The sequence below is a fragment of the Panthera tigris genome, chromosome B3, assembly GCF_018350195.1.
Source record: "Panthera tigris isolate Pti1 chromosome B3, P.tigris_Pti1_mat1.1, whole genome shotgun sequence".
Lineage (NCBI taxonomy): Eukaryota > Metazoa > Chordata > Mammalia > Carnivora > Felidae > Panthera > Panthera tigris.
The window spans coordinates 10,975,308-10,994,980 of record NC_056665.1 but is presented as its reverse complement, the minus strand read 5'-3'; the positions used below and the strand labels follow the sequence as shown (position 1 = coordinate 10,994,980).

Sequence of the window (19,673 nt, the reverse complement as noted above, 5' to 3'; positions counted from 1 at the left end):
AAACTGTGTCCTGTGTTTGTGCAAGAGTCCCCGCCCCCATCCCCAACCCAACGCCCAGATCACCTGCGATCACAGTAGCTAACACTATTTATTCTGGCTGTGGCATCCATGATGTGCAACTTCTTCCCTTACCACCTAGCTTCCTTTCTTGTTTTATTTGCTATCCAAAAGACAAATGCAATTTGAGATGGATGATGTAGAGCCAAGGGTCCAAAATGGCAAGCCACCAACGTACTCGAGCTGGCTTCTGTGTTGGTGACCCGCGGGAGGATTTGGAGAGGATGTCAACGAGTTGGCAATTCAGTCCACTTGCAAACTATGGATTTCCGATCACTCTTAAAAATCCAAAGATTTGGCAAGACTGACTCTGTACTCGGATGAAGAAAGAACCCTCAGTTCCTCAGCCTCCATCTATGGTCTGTCTGCTTTTCTCATTTGCTGGCTGAGCCCCTGTAGCACTTAAGATTTCTACCCTGGGCAGAAGATGTGGCCTGGGGCTGACAACAAGGGCACCCACACTCCTGGCCAGCCCAAAGCATCTTTTCATGACACACTTGTGTCTCACTTACTTATCTTCTGGAAAAAGTCACAGCCAGGCCAAAGGGCTGCCTTCCAATTCACATGGGATCATGGCACTAACCCAAGCTTTTAAGTCTTCGGCAAATGTGGACGGATGTGGCTCAAACCACAAAGATGTTCATCGTTCAAATGACCAACGAGCACATTCCAGCATTTCTAGATTATCAAAATACCCTATAGTTATCTTTGTGATAATTAACACAATAATTGATTAACACAGTAACACAATAACACATATAATTGATATATTACGAACTTTACAACAGGTCCATTGAAAGTAGGTTTACATGTATAGTAGGGTCTTAACTAAAAGACAAAAGAAAAAGGCTGGAAGGAAATATACCTAAATATTGACAATAACTTTCTATAGGTACCCAGATTAGAGATTATAGTTTCTTATTATATTTGGGGTTTTCCCAATTTTACTAAAGTGAGAATACATTCTTTTGAAAAACTGAGCCAATATCAAGAAGCAAATTAGGAAGTAATGTGTCAAAACCCAGAAAGCCAACCAATACATCATGTTGTGGTAATGGGCATACTCTAGGGTGCCTCTGACTTCGGATGAACCAGATCGCCTGCTGCCTGGGGCCATGCTAGCACTTTAGGTACTTTGAGATGAGCCACAGGAAGGGGTCTGCAGGCAAAGAAGAGCCCTGCTGATTTAATGCAGGACTGAAGAGGTTGCTATTCTTAGATCTACTAGGTGGATTATGTCCCAAGCTGAAAATCAGGATCCAGCTGCTCTTGTCAAAGACCTGCCTGTGTGTTTCAGTAAGTCAGTCACTTATCTCACGCCTCACTTTCCACATCTGGAAATGGAGATGATAGGACCACAAAAAAAGAACAGGACAACGTTTACTGATCTCCACCACGGACAGGGTACCTGATGCAAAGGATAGCAAGGCGGATCCCTGCAAGGTAGACCCCGGCCTCTTTTTATTGCTAAGGAAACAGGCTGAGGTTAACCAGAAAGGTGTCCAAAATCCTGGTGGCAGGTCTGAAGGGGAGCCAGGGTTTGAATCTCAAAACTGTCAGACTCCAGAGCCCACGCTGAGAGTCTCGTCCAAGGTCACCCAGGCAGAGAGCACAGAAGCGATTCCGTGAGCCACAGGGCATGAATTATGAGCAGCTGAAAATGAACAAGAAGCACCTAGCAGCCCAGGCAATATGGAAGCACCAGATAAGAGCCCCTTGCATGTTTCCTAGCGCGTTGCTAAAACACACCGAAAATGGCATGTGACCAGCAGCTGGGGAGAGGGGGTGGAACACAGCCAAAGCAAATTGACCAGTGTTACAGTGCCATTTATTTTAGAAAAAGAAATTAATGAGGGAGACTTCAATATCAATGAAGTTGCAAGAATATAATGAGTTATGCTTGCTCCCACGAGGGAAAGCTTTTTAATTATTTTTTTCAGATGAACTGCAGTCACAGTGTATTTGATCCATACCCGACCCACACTCTTTGGAGAGTTGAAACACGTTTTACCCAATGTCAAGTTAAAATAAAAACTCATCAGAAGCAAAATAACTCTGGGCTCCCAGGGCTCCGACGAGAAGTTTGGTTCTCTCTGGCTGCCGGCTGGTATCATAGTGACCTTTGTACTGAACAAACACTTGGCAGATGAAATCTGAGAATAATTCTCTCTGCATCAACTGGAACACAGTGGGCTCCACTGGGTCTCAATACAAGCGATCAAAAAACATGACACATTTGTGTCTAATACATGTGCCACACAACTCAGAGCAATTGCTCTGTGGATTCGGGCAGCCTGCAAGGGCCCCATTCTTCCTGGGAATTCAGAAGGCTCTCACGGGGTTCTTCTGGAAGAATCCCTCTCCTCTGGCCAGCCTCCATTCCACCTAAAGACTTCTCTCTGTCTCGGTGTTCTCCCCACGCACACACGTGTGGATCAGTGTTGCATGTGTGCCTGCCTACCAAACACACTCCCACAACTCAAACTGATCTGGTTTCCCCTTGATCCCGTTCTGTTGAAAACACGGTGCACTTGTATTAAAACTGCCCAGAACTACACACACACAAACGAGTACACATCCAAACTGGCAAAATCTGAATCAGCTCCACAGACGGTACCAATGTTAATTTCCTGGTTTTGATACTGCGTTTCAGTCACGCGCCGTGTTACATTGGGGGAAACTGGATGAACAGTATGGAGAACTTCCCGGTACTTTGCAACAACTTGTGATTCTAGAATGATCACAAAATAAAAAGTTGTTTTGTTTTTGTTTTTTTTTTTTAAGCTACATCTTCAAATAATTTCTTGAGCACAAACATACACACACACACACACACACACACACACACACACACACACACAAACAAAACAACGCAGTTCCTTATAGAAAAGTTTGGGCAAAAGACCCAAGGGTCTTGGTTTAGTTTGGTACTGATCCCCTCAGTACCGGTTATGGGATGAATCACACACCCATCCCCGCCCTGGACAAATTCATGTTGGAGCGCTAACCTCCAGTACTGCAGTACATGACTGCATTTGGAGATAGAGCCTTAAAGAGGTAATAAGGTTAAATGAAGTCATGCAGGTGGTCCCTAATCCCATCTGACTGCTGTCCTTTCAAGAAGGGGAAATCAGGCCACAAAGAGCCCCCAGGGGTGTGAGCATACAGAGGAAAGACCCTGTGAAGGGAGGAAAAGGAGGAACAGGAGCCATCTGCAAGCCAAGAGAAAGGCCTCAGAAGACAACTGCTCTCAGGATACCTTGATCTTGGACTTCCCGCTTCCAGAACGGTGAGAAAATAAATTTCTGTGGCTTAAGCCATCCAGCCTGTGGTGTTAGGTTAGGACAGCCTTAGCAAACTAACACAGGACCCACATCCTGCACGCCTCATTCATCTGGTTTCGTCCCCTGGTAATGAGCCCCCACAGCATCCATCTTCAACAAGGAAACGGCGGCTCAAGTGTGGCAGGAAAACCAAGTCAAGTAAGGAACAAAGGTCCCGGCACAGAAGAGCTAAATAGCAGGTTAACTCCTTCCCTACCCGGTGAGGCTGGTGCTCAGCTACCTGAATTATCAACACATGGAAGAGAGGGGCACCTGGGGGGCTCAGTCAGTGGAGCATCTGACTTTGGCCCAGGTCATAATCTCACAGTTTCTGAGTTCGAGCCCCACATCGGGCTTGGGGCTGTCAGTGCAGAGCCCCTTTCTGATCCTCTGTCTCCCTCTCTCTGTGCCCCTCCCCCACTCACACTCTCTCTCAAAAATGAATAAAACATTCACACACACACACACACACACACACACACACACACACACACACACACACACACTGGCGCGCGCAAAGAGAGACAAGTCTTCCGGGGGAGCCCCCGGGGCAGAGCCAGTGGCAGCTTGTGGGCAGCTGTAAGGAGACAGATTTCTAACCCAATGGAAGTACAATCACCTAATGGCTATCGTGGTTCAAAAAGGGAATCATCAGCGATGTGAGGGGAGGGCCCGTGCATCTCAGGAGAGAGGGAAGCAGGAGGCGGAATACGCAGCCGCCCCTGTCTGGGAAGCACCGGGTCTAGTCTGAAGCCACCTCTACTCAAAGCAGTGGTGGCTCCACAACCCTGTCCTGGACTGTGAGCTGGGACCACCCTCCCCTCTGCCTCCTATTCCCACACTTTGGGTCAGGGCACCCACTCTCCCTTCCGATAGCACCTCTCCCCTCGGCTTTGAGGCACGTTGCTCTCTTCCCTCCTGGCTGGCTCCCAAGATTTTTACCTCCTGAAGGCTTCAGGCTATCTTGTGGCAGGCCCGGACTTGTACCTGACCCCCTGGACCATCCACCAGCCCTCTCCCCCCGCCAACCCCAGCCTTGTGATACATCCCAGACGTACATGGAAAAACCCCCACCCTCAGACCACAAGTCCAGCTAAGTTATCTTAGACAAGTCATTGAACTGCTCAGAATCACAGGGTCCCATCTGCCTTGTTGACAACAGCAAACACTTAAAAACAAACAAACAAAGAAAAAAAAAAACTATGTCCCACAATAGAGGGCATTAAATATTACAGTACAGATCCACAAGAGAATGTTATGCATGCAGTAATAACATCACAGAAGAATATTTAGTAACACAGGGAAATGTGCATCAAATATTAAGAGAAAGATGTTTATTATAAACACATTTTTGGTAGAAGAACATACCAATCCAGAAAAAGACCTTCTGTAATCATAGGGCTAAGAGTAATGATTCCTTTTTTTTAAGTTTATTTATTTATTTTGGGGAAGAGAGAGTGTGTGCAAGTAAGGGAGGGAGGGGCCGAGAGAGAGAATCCCAAGCAGGCTCCCCACTGTTAGCACGGAGCCCGACTCAGGGCTCGAACCCACAAACCATGAGACCATGACCTGAGCCGAGACCAAGAGTCGGATGCTCAACCAACTGAGCCACCCAGGCGTCCCAAGAGTAAGGATTCTTTATTCTTTCTCCATACTTCCAAAGTTGTCAACGGTGAACATGTGATACGTTGTAACTAGGAATAAAGTTATTTAAAACATCTCTACCACTCAGGTCACCTTTTTCTTCCTCAAAGAGGACAAGGTTGCAACCAATTGCCATAGCAACCTAATGAAAGGACATGGTGAGTCCATTACATTATTCTACTTATTCCTGCCTACAGTATGTCTTGCCAGGCTTTGAACTTGAAAAAAAAAACAGAACAGCTAAGAAAACTGGGCTAATGGAGGGTCACTGAGGAGACTCCTGAAAGGTCTATTCTTGGACCCTCATCAGGCCCCACATCGAATGGTTTCCACTGCCCCCCTGGCCCTTTGGTCCATCTAGGAAGAAAGAGTGCCATGTGCCACCCACAGGTCATTGTCTAGCTGCGCCGTGAGCTTGGCTTCCACACTGTGCATTAGTGAAAAGCCTGCCAGCAGAGTCGTGTTCCCATTCAGCGGGTTTTGTCCCCTGGTAATGAGCTCTGTTGGCTCCCTTTCCCCACGCTGGAAAGGGGCAGCCACAGACTGGTGACAGCCAGAGAAGCCCCTTGTGAATGGCCCTTCGAGGAATCCAGAAGCTTGGCAGTGGCTCAGCCACAGGAGTCCAGAGCAAATAATCATTCCAGGGGACTGTATTGGCTTGACTCAAGATGGAATGAATGCTCCCATCTCCCCTGCACTGCATGAAGAGGTCCTGGGCGTGGCCGTAGATAATGCTCATGGCACCAACTAGCGACCTGCAACCCAGAGGCAGGCCTGGCCACCAATGGCCTGTGGCTGAGACTACATGGTCATCATCCCCTTCCCCGCTGACACCCACAGGAAAGAATCAGCTATGAATAAGTCTGTGTTTTACAAATGGAAGTCTTCATAATCCTTTCCATCTCCAGCCCACACTCACATTATTAGGCATATGACCAGATGGCGGGCTGTGAGCCCCTCTCTCTTAACCAGCTTTGCAAGAGCTGGAACCAGGGGACACACATGCTATTCAACAATGGGTGTGCATCCACACGCACACTCCCAGTGCCCTCAGACTCCCCTCCTCTCTACAGGCAGTATGTAAGGCCATAATTCATCAGTCCCTTTCAGTAGGTTCCCCAACATACTTCCTCAAGCTTTAAGTGGCTTCAGGAACTAGCTCCCCATTAGAGGAGATAAATGCTAAAATATCCTCAAGCTCACAAACACTTTCTTATGTCCTGTACAACCCATGAATGAACGAGTTATACTCTACATATACTGTGGTCTTCCTAAACTGTTCCTGGAACAATCCAAAGCTTGCATGGGATAAGGCAGCCATCCATTGAGGCCAAACTCTGCAGAAGGCTTACTCTTTCCTGCTCCCTGGAAACACAGACCCATAAAACCAGTTCAGAGACAGTCAGAGAGCCCATCTCAATGGCCACATGTTTTGGAATTTTCCGGATGGACCAGTGCCACCAAGATGTCCATGTACCCAATGGACACTTCCAACTCTAGCTATCACAGAAAGAAAATGGTACCCAAGTAGAAATTTGCCCGAAACATTCTTCGTAACAAAGACTCATGGAAAATCCCATGACGTGGCCTCAGAACTGGAGACGGCCCTTTGCCTCGAATGGTCAGCCCCACCGCCCACACACAAAACCAAAGCGCTTCCTCATCCTGCTTTGCGCACCAAACCAGGCCCCAGCCAGTGCAGGAAAAGACCCCAACCTAACTCAGCAGGGAGACTTACAAAAGAGGGTTCTAGGCCTCTAGGAGGAAGGACTCCGGAGAAATTTTTCTGCTTGATTCTGTCATCAGAGACAAGAACTCCGCTTTTCATTCCCCCATTTCCTCTTCTGAGCTTTATCTACTTACTGTTAACTGCTACCAGAAAACATCTCTCCCAGGGTCTTAGGATGCCATCAGTCAAGTCCTAGACCAATTGTCTGGCTGGACCTCAGGAGGCTATTTGGCTACATGCCGTGACCCACGTTCTAGTCTCGACACACTCCTTTGGGATCGCTGTCGCTCAAGCTTCAGAAGTACAAAATGTAAATGACATCCCCAGTACCCACCCTAACCATAGGGGGAGAGGGTCTGGCCATCGTGGGTTGGGAAGTCCCCTCTGTCATGTTCCACTGAGAAGTCATGACCAGGCTCCAGCCCTAGATGGAGAGGCACACGCTTTCCATCCACCTTTCTTACCCTGAGCCCGTTCACAGAGAACCGTGAACATTTGCAGCACAGGTTTTCAACAAAAGCATTTACTCCACAGCTGGGACAGAAAGTCACGGAGGAAACCCGGCATCGAGCTGCCTAACTGCTCCAAACCCTCCTAGCTCATCAACAGTGGAAGCTGCCCAGGTAGAGAGCTTTCCATCAAATTCTGCTCCAGTTCTAGCTTAACCTAAACCTTTGTGTGATCATTAACTTAATACTTCAAAGCACAGTGCTTCAGGAGAGAAAAAGTTTCCACGGGTAGAAGGAATTCTGCCAAAGCTGAGCGCTCAGGGAGTGGGGACAAGTCTTAGTAATCCACACTTAGTAAACAAGGGATAGAGATGCTCGCCAGGCCCTCACAATACAAATGACCTTGCCACGGTGCCCAAGAGCAGCGAGGACCCCATTTGTTGCAAGAACAGCTCACACGTGGAGGTTCCTTAACCCTGTAACCTGTGAGGGGCTTCCAATGTGCCAGTATAAAGTAACAGAGGCTATTACGGTGTGAAATTTAAAATGCACACATACCTTCTTTTTTCCCTAAATCTCCAGTTCCTGGCACACCCCCCATGCAGAAAGTTACCACAAGTCACCAACTCTGAAGGATACCAAATGCTGGGGGGGGGGGGGGGGGGGGGGGGGGGGCGGTTGTAATCGTCTCTTTGAACTTCAACAGGACAATGACCAGAAGATCAGTTTGATTATTAAACACTGGGGCTTCCAAGGTGTAGACCCCAAACAGACCTCGGTGGCTAATGCCAGATGGCTCAAAGTCCCCATACCCATGGCAGATTAATACGTGTTAACCCTTCCTGACCACGTCTTCCCACTTCGAGCTTCTTCATGCCGGAGCAAAGGAGGAATCCAAATCTGCCGCACACGGTAATCACCTGGGGAGTCCCAGTGGCACGGCAGACCAACTACACCGGATTTCCTGGGGGTGCAACTCAGGCATCCCCATTTTTCAACCCCGCCCCCTGCAGATGTGCAGCCACATCGGACAACCGTCAAGAAGCTCGGGGGGGCCCACCTTGCCTTCCTCTGTCAAGGCGCCCCTGCTACTAACAGAGCATGGACAACAGGGGAGCGAACCCGGCACCACCACAGCTCCTACCTATGTAGAGCGAGGAGTCCTTCCTCCGCACGTGGTCGTCGATGTAGGAGACGCCCAAGGGCTGCACGGGGGTAGCACCGATGCCCAGGAGCACCTGGGCCCCAATGAGCAGCAAGTACATCATGTTGGTGGCGGTCCGGCTGCGGCAGATGAGGTCCGGGTCGGGGCCCTGGTCGCCGCCCGAGCCGTTGGCGGCACAGACGTCGCGGCCCTCGGCGCCCCAGCGGATCTCGCCCGCCTCGTACTTGTACTGGTGGGTCAGGAACTCAGGCAGCGCGGACAGCAATGCTCCCAGGGCCATGACGATGCCGCCGCAGCCGATGAGGCGCGGCCGGTGCCCTCGAGCCCCGAAGTAGCTCACGAAGAGGATGAGCGCCAGGTTCCCGATCTCGAAGCTGCTGGCGATCACGCCCACGTCGGCGCTCTGCAGGTTGAACCTCCGCTCCAGGGTGGTCAGGACGCTCACCTGTGGGGTGCAAAACGAAATCTCAAGGCCAATGCTGACGGACGCCACCCAAGCGGAAGCCCCCTCCGGCCTCAGAGTGCACCTGCCGGACCGGCCCTGGCCGCTGAGCGGTTTCCACAGGATGCAAAAGTGACTTAAGCAACTTAACCCCGAAGAGTCCTAAAAATGTTTACTTAGTATGACAGCCTTAAGTCAACGGCTAAAAGAATTAACTTTCCCAACTTCCCCAATGGCAAAGGAAGTTCTTTCTTGGCACCTGTTCCATTCCTCAAAGGTTCTGCCTACATTTGGGAAGCACAACTTCCCCTTCCCGACCCCCACTACCATGTAGCAGGGCTCATGAGTCCCGGAAAAGCCCTGAAGTCCATCATTACATGCTCCAAAATATACGCTATTTAGAAAGTCCATGCTGGGAGGGCACAGAGGCCATGGGCTTTTTACTAGGTTAGCAAAGCACACCGGAAGAAAATAAAATGAGCCAAAAACCTAGTTGGCAAAATGGATATGCTGGATTAGTTCACTGGGATAATCATTAGCTCGGTTTCCTTCTGGAAATTTCCAACATACATTTCCCTAAAGGCCACCAAGTAAGCACATCCCTGACTTTTCTATGCACTCACTGCAGCCCCTCCCAGGCCTCTTGGATGGAAGATTTTTAAGGCTTTCCCCACCCTTGTATTCTTGTCTACCCTTCATTTGTTTAACAAATATTTACTAACCTCTCCTGGTGGCTTGGAAATGTCCTAGGGGATAAAGAGAGAGAGAGAGAGAGAAGGAAGAAAGGATGCCTGGCCTCAAGATGCCACCTAGCACATGCACAACTAAACACGCACAACTAAAACACGAAGTGACTAGATCTTACATTCAGGCTGCAACCATCACATGACTGGGGGGGGGGCAGGGAGGGCAAGAGCAGATGCATCATTTTAGGGCTTGTGAGGTGGAGAGAAAATGCAAATGGCCTCTACAGGGGGTATTATCAACAAGGGTCCCTGTCCTGGGAGGTCTCATAGCCCTAGCTGGGCAGGAAAGAACGCTCCAGGCAAAAGGAACAGTGTGAGCAAAAGTCATGTGGCATGATTTAATAACAGAATGGAAAATGGTTGGAAAGGTGGATGGGGACCGGATTCTAAAGAGTCACAGATGCCACCCTAAAGAAATGAGACAATCCCATGCAGTGTGGTGGGGGAAAATGCAGAGTATGGAGAGGGGAGCACCTGATTTGAATCCTAGCTCTTACACCCTTAATTAGCTCTAGGATTTCGGTCAAGGTGCTTAACCTGTCCAAGCCTGGATTACTGTGAAACCTAAAAAGTAACATCAACCTAGCAGGATGCACACAAAGATTGGAAATAATGAAAGGTCTGTTAGCACAGAGCCGTCTTTCCCTACCTAGTGGGAGCTCGTAGGCAGAGCCAGGACTCTGGGTTCAGAATGTGTGGGTCCATCCCAGCTGTGACCTTGGGCAGTTCACCAGATGCTTTCACTTTCCTGTCTATAAAATGGGGATAAGAGTGCTACCTCTTAGGGCTGATGCCAGAAATAAACACCCTACAGGTGTAAATGCTGGGAAGGGCGATCTATAAACCACTGTCACTTATCAGGGGACACCGGTGAACATCAAAGGTTTCTACAGTGGATAAGATGCCAGGTGTGGCCACGGTGTGACAAATGGATGGTGGAAGAGTAAAGAAAGGAATGTCAGCAAACTTGTAACGAGAAGAGAGACAAGGAAAGGCCTGAGTCCATACAGTGGCAAGAGAAATGGGCAGAACTTGAGAAACTCATCTTCGGAGACGCTGGGCTGTGTGTTGCTAAGAAATGGGAAGGAGAGTCGTGTGGATTTAGCCTTCCTCCAAACATATAAATATGTGCACCGTTGTCCACGCATCCACAGCCTCTGACCAGGCGCATGCACAGCTATACCTAGAAGGATTAGCATGCCTTTATTTGCCTTATGAAAAAGAACAGAAGAGCCAAGTGATGGATTCCTCCTTCTCTCCTTTTCAACCCCACATGTTGAAACAGCCTCCTTTAGAGACTCTTAAAAACTGAGAACTGAAGACTGAAGGTGGGTGGGTGATGGGTATTGAGGAGGGCACCTTTTGGGATGAGCAATGGGTGTTGTATGGAAACCCATTTGACAATAAATTTCATATTAAAAAAAAAGAAAAGAAAGAAACAGCCTCCTTTAACCCAGTGGTTCTCAATGCCGCTTTTAGACCGGAAGCACTTAGGAAAGGATTTCAAATGCCTGGTCCCTCCCCAGGTTTCTGACTCAGCTGGTCTCGGGGACAGCCTGGGCCCCAGGATTTTGTTACAGTCCCCAGATGGCTTTGGTCCAGGGTGCACAGCACTAACGCAATGGCACCCGCTACTGTGGTCTTTCCTCCAGCACTGGCCCTGGGGGCGAGCCCTGCAGAGCCACGTTCTAACACGGGTACTGTGACAGGACTGCTGGGTACCCGCTCTGTTGCCCACATTGCAATTCGGATTCCCGTTTCCACCGCACTTTCTAGGCAAGTCAAAGCCAGCTCGCGACTCCGACAGCCCTAACTACGCGGCTAGATTATTTTCCCAACACCAAGTGTTTGCAACTGTCGAGAAAAGAAATTTATTACCAAGTCTGGTCTCCTTAAACTGACTTTCAAATACTGCCAAAGAAGTTCTTTCCGGAAGCTCTGGGTAGGAAAAACAAAGGCTTCATTTATTTACTCCTTTGCTTTGTAACACAAACACGCATGAGAGAGTACGCGCTCTAGCCACGCTTATGATAGGTAATGCCACGTGGGAGTACAAAACACGACAGCCTACCTGCCTGGGGGGTGGGGTGGGGGGGCTTCACCCAGGCCTTCGTGCTGAGTCTTGAGAGATGCCCAGAAATAGAGGAGGAACACGTGTGGGCAGGGTCCTGTGGGCACACTGGAGTCATCTCAAGCCGCCTGGTGGGGTCTGGAGCCTGGCGACCTCCACCACGGGCGGAGAGGACAGCAGAAGCAGGAGGGTGGACAGGTGGGAAGGTTGGAGCGGAAGCCGTTTTTCATTCCTGCCATGAGGCTTAATGACATACATATTAGGCGGCGGATCTCAAACGTGACAACGGCTCTGTTCTGCCAGGTGCACCCCGTCATAAAGTATCACACAGGTGCGGACACTTCTGATGACAGATAAGGATGGTGATAGAGACAGCTGTGGGCCAAACAAAAAATAATCAGCTCTTCTACAAAGAGCGGACGCCTGTGCCTGCAGCTCTTGTCCTGCTTCGAACCTGCTCTTTGCAGAGCAGCCCATGGGGGTGACAGGTCTTTGCCTCCTTGACCTGTGGCCCCTCACTAGCCTCGGCCATGCAAACATTCTGAAAAGGTGCTTTGTGGATCAGATCAGAGGCAAATGTTTTCACTCACTTCAAACACAATTTTGAGAGGATGGACTAATTAAGTATGCATGAAGCCATAAAACCCACTTGTGGCTTTTATGTGGCAGCGAACAACCCAGCAAGGAGAAAGATGCGTGCTAAAGGGAACAACTGTCTTTACTTAATGGGTAACAGGACTGATGGAAAGCGTCTCGAGTCTCTGGGAGCACGTGTTCGAAATACAACTTCCCAAACCCTGAGAGGAGACCCAGGAAGGAGCTTGAGATTTTCTAAGACTTGGCGGGGGCGGGGGGAAGGGGTCTCAGATGCCCAGCTGGGGCAGAAAACCACCAAGATTCCAGGTGTCCTCACCACCCATCCCGAGCTGCGCTGCTCAAACCTCAGAGGCAGTAAAATCCCCCGGAAGGGGATCACTCACTGCCAGATTCCAACCTCCGAGTTTCTGATGCGGTGGGGCTGGGAATTTCTAGGTCTCAGCAGCTCCCAGGTGGTGTCGATGGTGCTCCGGGGGACCACGCTTTGAGAACCACTGCTCTATCCTCAACAAACCTACCCTGCTCAAGATTGAAGAGTTTCTTTTGTTAAATTAAATACAAATCACAAGCACGCTCTCATTTTCAGTTCATAGGGACGTACTCACGTGGCAACACTGGGGTTGCATTTTGGGGGAGCTCACCCCTTTCGGGGGCTTGAGGCACACTCAGGCCAACCGCAGCGAGGGGGGCCCAGCCCAAAAGGGAGACCTTCAGTCCATGCTGTCGCAAGTCCCCTCAGCCGGGAGGTACCCAGAGACCACGGCCACCTACAGAAGAGCCCTCCCTCACCTTCAAAAAGTGCCGAGGGTGTCAGGAACTCAGGGAATGAGAAGCTCTTGGGATCAGCAGCCAAGGGCCAGGACGGCCCCCAGGAACCTTCCCAGAGGTCTGTCCGCTTTCTTACTCTGGCTTAGGGCGTGGCCTGAAGTAGAATCACCTGGGGGGGCTTTTGAAAACCCAGTGCCTGCCCCACCCCCACCCCCAGCACTCTCCCGCAATTTGAGAGAGATGGGCCCCGGTGTGCGTATTTTCAAAGCTCCCAGTGATTCTAGGACACAGGCAGGCAGGGGTCTGTGTGTGCGCAGACACGCCGTACGGACACAGCAGAGGCGTTGCACCTGCACGGATCTTTACACCATGCAACACGCTCCTCTGGGGGCAGCATGGGAGCAGGGAAGCCTGGAGGTCCTGTCTGCCTCGGACGGCACTTGGCAGATCCTGCTGAGCCTGTCTGCACATCAGGGCAGCGGGGATAACGATGCTTGCCCGAGCGAGCATTAGGAGGCCACGCCTCAGGGCTGCCAGCACACAGTAGGTGCACATAAAAACGCTACCCTCGTCACTCGTGTGCATGCTCTGTGTGACTCCCATTCCAGAGTGCCCGCTCCGTGGCAAGGTGCAAGAAACAGAACTATGAGAGACCGTCCCTACCCCGTGGGATTTTATAATCTGGGGAGAGCAGAAAGCAGCCACCAAAGAACACCACAGCCCACCATACAGGGGGACAGAGTGGCAGAAGGTTCGAGAGAGTGAGAGCAGGTGTTCGGTGGCATGAGAAGGAAAATATATCTAGGATTCTGGGATGCAATAAGGATGAACGGGGCGGGGGGGGGGGGGGGGTCACAACATTCCAAGAGCAAAGATCGGTGGGGCATGGGCGGTACAGTCCAGATCACCCTGGGGTAAGTCGCGGTGGGGGAGACCTTTTGGGCTCAGGGCACTGTGAGGAATAATCAGAAAGAAAACAACCTTGAAGGCCAGACGGAGGGTCTGCCCTTGATTTGGAGGTCAATGGGGAGCCAAGGGAGGTTCTTGAGCGGGAGCAACATTATCCAGGCAGTGAGGCATAGCATGGAAAGAGGAGAAATTGCCCTGGCAGTGATCTCAGCAGTACAGGTGGGTAATGAGGCTTCAGCAGGGTAGTGCTGGCAGAATGTCAGAGGGCGCCCATGGGAGAGGTGCAGGAGCAGGGACACAGGGCAGAGCGGGCAGCTGAGGAGGCCTGGAGAAAGGAAGGTACAGCAAAAGGACCTCGCAGGGGGGTGGTGGAGGGGGGGGTCCTCCTCTGGCTGGAAGGAGCCCGTGAATGTGGAGAAGACCCATCTCGAAGCACTTCTGTCAGAGGGGCATGGGATGTGAGAGCGCAGCAGGCTGCCCCAAGGAACTTGGAGGAAGCCTCGCCCTTGAACTCTGGTGCCCAGCAGCAGGGTCCAGGTCAGGGACCAGGTGCAACAACAATGCAGGAGATGTCAAGCTCACGCTGAACTGTAGTCACCTAAAGGAAGTGTGGTCCCCTTGCAGGGATTCCTGAACAGGGATCAGCACTTTTTTTTTCTAATGTTTGTTTATTTTTGAGGGGCGGGAGGCAGACGGAGAATTTGAAGAGAGAGCTGGATTCAGGGCTCAAACTCATGAACCATGAGATCATGACCTGGGCCGAAGTCGGATGTTTAACCGACTGAGCCACCCAGGCGCCCAGCACACTTTTTCTGCAAAGGGCCACACAGTAAGTATCTTAAGCTTCCGGGCTACACAGTTCCCATAGCAACTACTCACCCTGCCATCTTGGCACAAAAGCAGCATCCATAGGCAATATGGAAACGATGGATGTGGCTGTGTTCCAATAAAACTTTATTAACAAAAACAAGCAGTGGGCTGGATTTGGCCACAGGCCACAGATTCCCCCAACTCCTTGTTCCACCGTTCTCTGTCAATCCAGCTTGGGAAATCACGTTATTCCTATGTCTGCCAGTAAAAGCGCTGGCCCTTTATAACAACTTTGTGAAGCATTCCTGCTGCTGGCACAGAAAAGTCAATCTAGGCAAGTCTTTAATGCAAGCTTTTTAATTCCGTGAAAGTAATTTGCAAGGCAGCTTCAATTTCTTGTCTGATGTGCCAAGGGCACGCCTTCCTGCAGTAAGGGAGGGGGTGGTGCGGAAGGGGCTTAACCACTTAGGCCCAGACAACACTGTCCTGTGCTGAAGCCGTAGCAGGAATCCCATCAGGTGAATGAGGCACCCTGGGTGGTTTTGTTTTTCATCTGAACAGCAGCTGCTTGGAGCATGTAATTTAGGGCACAAGGGAAATGCTACACGCAAGGCATTCACTTGTGAATTCCAGGATGGGAGGTTTGCAGAACCAGGGGACAGAAGACAGGGCCTCTGGTAATTGACCCGGGGGGGGGGGGGGGAGCGGGAAACAGGCTGCTCACCTGCTCCACAGGTCAGCCAGGCAAGAGAGACATTAAGTCAATATTGTTTTCTTTGTGGTGGATGATTTAGCCTGTATTATGACCACATAATAAATGGCTGTCATCCTCCAACCATTTTTCGCAAAAAGCAGAGTAAGAATTATGCAGAGAATCTCTGATTTAGACATAACTCTGGCCTCCGGTCGACACCAAAGCCATCAGTATGTGTGAGGGGGCAGGAGGAAAACACAACAGATTCAGGGAGCCAAATGGCCGTAGGCAAAGCATTTAATTTAATACACCTGCAACTCCTTCCCCCCCCCCCCCCCCCCCCCCCCCCCGTCTGTGATGTGGAGAAGGCAATCCTGCCCTCACAGCTTGCCACAAGGTTCAAATGTGGGGGAGTGTTTTGTCAGGTGCCTGGTGTTGCGAATATGCAACATGGCCCTCCCCTTCCTCAGCAACATCCTGAGAGCCCAGAGACTCTCTCTTTATGTAGAGCAACGATGTTTCCTCTGGTCACCCCAAGTGAGGGTCGTCACCTGGCTTTCCTTAGGCCTCACTGGTCTCTGCTCTAAGCCTCTGTCTCTGCCATTCCCTGCACCCTTCTCTATTCATGATCTGCATCTTTCCCAGACTATTTTTCCTTCTACATCCCATTAGTTTCTCTCCTCTCTCTCTCTCCTGCTAACTCTCTTCCCTAAATAGCCCTAAAGTACAATGAAAACACACTTTTTATTGCTCCTTATATTTAGCAAAATCTTATGTTCAATTAATTCTATGAGAATGGATAACATTTTATGATTCCCCTAAAACAGCATCTCTAAATCTAATGGCTTCCTGCTTCTAAATCTCATCGTCGATTCTTCTCTATGGCTCTGTGGTCCATCATGGAAAAAACAAAGATTCTCCATCCCTGGGCAATAGAATGTTCTTCCACTCTGTTACTGAGCTTTAAAGTCATTACCAGAAATGTTCGCATCAGGCTATTATTAATAATTTGTGTTTAGCACCTTTTATACAAATAACTTCAGTCATGCTTTCAATTCACAATGGATGTGATGCCAGGTTTCCTCTGTGAGAGAAACTTCAAGAACAATAAGAGTTAAATGATTTCCTCAGCATTCAACAAAATTGTTTAGAGGACCAGACACAGTATTTTTTTTAATGTGTACTTATTTTTGAGTGAGAGAGAGAGAGTGGAGAGGGGCAGAGAGAGAGGAAGACACAGAATCCTAATCAGGCTCCAGGCTCCAAGCTGTCAGCACAGAGCTCAACACAGGGCTCGAACCCACGAAATGCAAGATCATGACCTGAGCCAAAGTCGGACACTTAACCCACTGGGCCACCCAGGCACCCCAGGATCAGACACAGTGCCTTAAGAAAGAAATTTCTAACACACTAACAACTCACGCATACCAACACTCTCCCCTCAGGCAGAATTGTGTTCACTGAATTAAACTTCTCTACATGCCAGAGGGTGCAGGCTTACCGTCAGCTGAGTGAAAAACCCAGCCCTGAATACCTGTGCCGCACCAGGGCCTCAACCAGCTGGCAGAATCACGGAGATGGAAGCTATGAAAACAGACAGTGATCACAAAGGATGAACAAGTTCGAAGACAGTCCAAAGACACAGCGTAGTATACTACGTACAAATTGTTTCTACCAGAACAGGGTACAAAACCATTACGTATAAATTCCTCAAGAGCAAGCCACCAGACAGGTATTTAAGTTCTAATACCCACGTCCTGATTACCAAGGTAATCTGCTTCCGCTTAATTATAGCCTCTCCCAGAAATGAACCCCACAAATAAGCTGATAAGAAAATAATACGTTCACCAAAGCCTGCACATCCAGGTGTAAGATAAACACAGATCAGAACAAAACAACGCCTGTTTCATGTGCATCGCTAAAAAGCTTCTAGCGTAAGAAAGTCGCAACTTTGGTGTCAGAGCCGTTGAAGGAAACAGTCACACACAGTAAGAGTTCATCTTCCTCAGTCCGCTCACAACAATCTCAGCAACTTGCTCTGATTCGCCGTCCATCCTTCTGGTGCATCTCAGGCATGAAACACCCTCGGCTTTGCCTAAGACACGCAGCGATTGGTCACGGGAACAATGGACGTCACTCCTACTAAAGTGGATGTTGAGGATGATCTAGCCCGTTGTTCACACTTTACTGGGAGGGACCAGAAGCCCGGAGGAGTGAAGTGACTTGCCCAGCATCGTACACCTGTACCTCACAGAGATGTTTCCTGATGCCCAGCCCAGCTCTGAGCACTGCCCCCCACCCATATTAAAATAAAAGCAAACCTAACGCTCCTGGGGTCTCACTCTACCATGAGTAAAACAGTCTACTACTTGTCGAATGCATGTTACCTTGTCCAAGGTGCTAAGTATGCGGTACCAATAAACACCAAACGAAGTACCAAAGGTACCAAAGCTGTAACTGAACAAAGTCGTGGAGAGGTTATCACTGGGGCAGGTGGGACAACACTACCTCTTCCTGCCAAAGCCAGAGGCGGGATCCTGCTCAGAGGAAGCATAAGGGAGGGAATACAGCCATAAGATGCCCAGCTGACCTCCACCCAGGGAAGGAGCCTCCCTCCCTCCCACTCAGCATGGGTCCTTCTGCCCACCCACCCGCCCTCCTTGTCTCCTGGATACCTTTCTTCACCTCTCTGCCCTCTTTCCACCCTCTCCAGCTGCTCCTTCTCTACCCTATCCACAAATATGCCCAATTCTCATCCACAGGAAACAACAACTTAAGATCCCCTTCCTTTATCGATTCATCCATCAGTGGACGCTTAGGTGGCTTCCATATCATGGCTTTTGTAAAGAACACTGTGATAAACACAGGCGTGCATAGACCTTTTCGAGTTAGTGTTTTCCTTTTTGGGAGGTAAATGCCCAGTAGTGGTATTACTGGATCATCTGCTAATTCTATTTTTAATTTGTTCAGGAACCTCCATCCTGTTTTCCGCAGCGGCTACATCAATTTACATTCTTGTCATTGCCATTCTTCTCGCCTTCCATCAAGAGGCATAAGAGGGGGCCTGGGTGGCTCGGTCAGCGAAGTGTCTGACTTCAGCTCAAGTCATGACCTCGTGGTTCATGGGTTTGAGCCCCACGTCAGGCTCTGCCGATAGCTCAGAGCCTGGAGCCTGCTTCGGATTCTGTGTCTCCCTCTCTCTCCCTCTCTCTCTCTCTGCCCCTCCCCCACTTGCATTCTATCTCTCTCTCTCAAAAATAAACAAACATTAAAAAAAAAAGAGGCATAAAGAAAGTCCACATTTGCAGGGTAGACTTCCCTGTTTTCTATGTTCAAGTCAACCCCATGAGTTTGGGCTTCCCTACTGTGCTATGGCCATGGGACGATGCCCTTGATAAAGGTCCCCACTGAGTTCCTATTTCCTAAATGCGATTGCTATTTTCCCCACCCTTCTCACGCAGATCTTCTCTGATTTCTGACACAGGACACAAACAACTTGCCGTCCTCCACTTTCCCCATCCCCTGCCACCTGCTCCCCACCTCCTCCTCTTCTCTTGTTCTCTATGGCCAAGGTCACAACCAACCGTTTAGGAGTCACTATACAACCCCGCGGGGGGATCCGTACATTCCCTAGTCTGTCTCCGGCATACCGATGGCACCCCAGCTCTCCCCGCAGCCATACTGCACCTCCATGCTCCAGACCCCTCTGGAGGATAACCGCAGCACCCAGCCTCCAGGGGTCCCAACACAGAATTCTGCTCTCCACCCCTTCCAACACCCTTGCCCCGGGCTCAGCAAGCCCAGCTCTTCTGATCTCTCCCTCTACGAACATGAGTTATTTCCCTGACATCTGCTAGGTCCCAGGTCCCAGAAACCTGACAGTCAGCCCTGGCTCCCTACCCCACCTGTCCCCAGTCAATTCGCTACTTAAAACCCCGGATGACGCCCACTGCCAACCGGAAAAGCCCAAGCTCCTTGCCTCGGGGTAGCAGACCCCAACATCTGGCCGCATTCTGCCGCCCTGCCTCCCCACCTCAGCAATCCCTAGCTGCACCTTCCTACACTGGCCTGGATCGGTCTCAGCGCCCAGCTTTCAATTTTCACAGGGGCCAAAATACCACCCAGCTCACGCCACTCACTTCAGAGATCCCTACTCGGCCACCAATCCACCTCCTCCGCGAATCCCCCTGCCTCCGCCTTCTCCCTTGCAACCACGACACTTGATTCAGACTCCCCTGCAGTCATCATTCTGGTACACCTGGCGTCCCT

The 19,673-nt window shown here is 50.1% G+C and overlaps 1 protein-coding gene across 2 annotated transcripts in view; it reads right to left on the bottom strand.

The window, feature by feature from the left end:
• SLCO3A1 (solute carrier organic anion transporter family member 3A1) overlaps positions 1 to 19,673 on the bottom strand; it is a 311,916-nt gene that overhangs the window by 238,585 nt on the left and 53,658 nt on the right. For both annotated transcript variants that reach the window (XM_042988125.1, XM_042988124.1), the window contains exon 2: positions 8,347 to 8,812. In XM_042988125.1, coding sequence (XP_042844059.1) covers positions 8,347 to 8,812 — 466 coding nt within the window. The remainder of the gene's footprint in view (positions 1 to 8,346; positions 8,813 to 19,673) is intronic.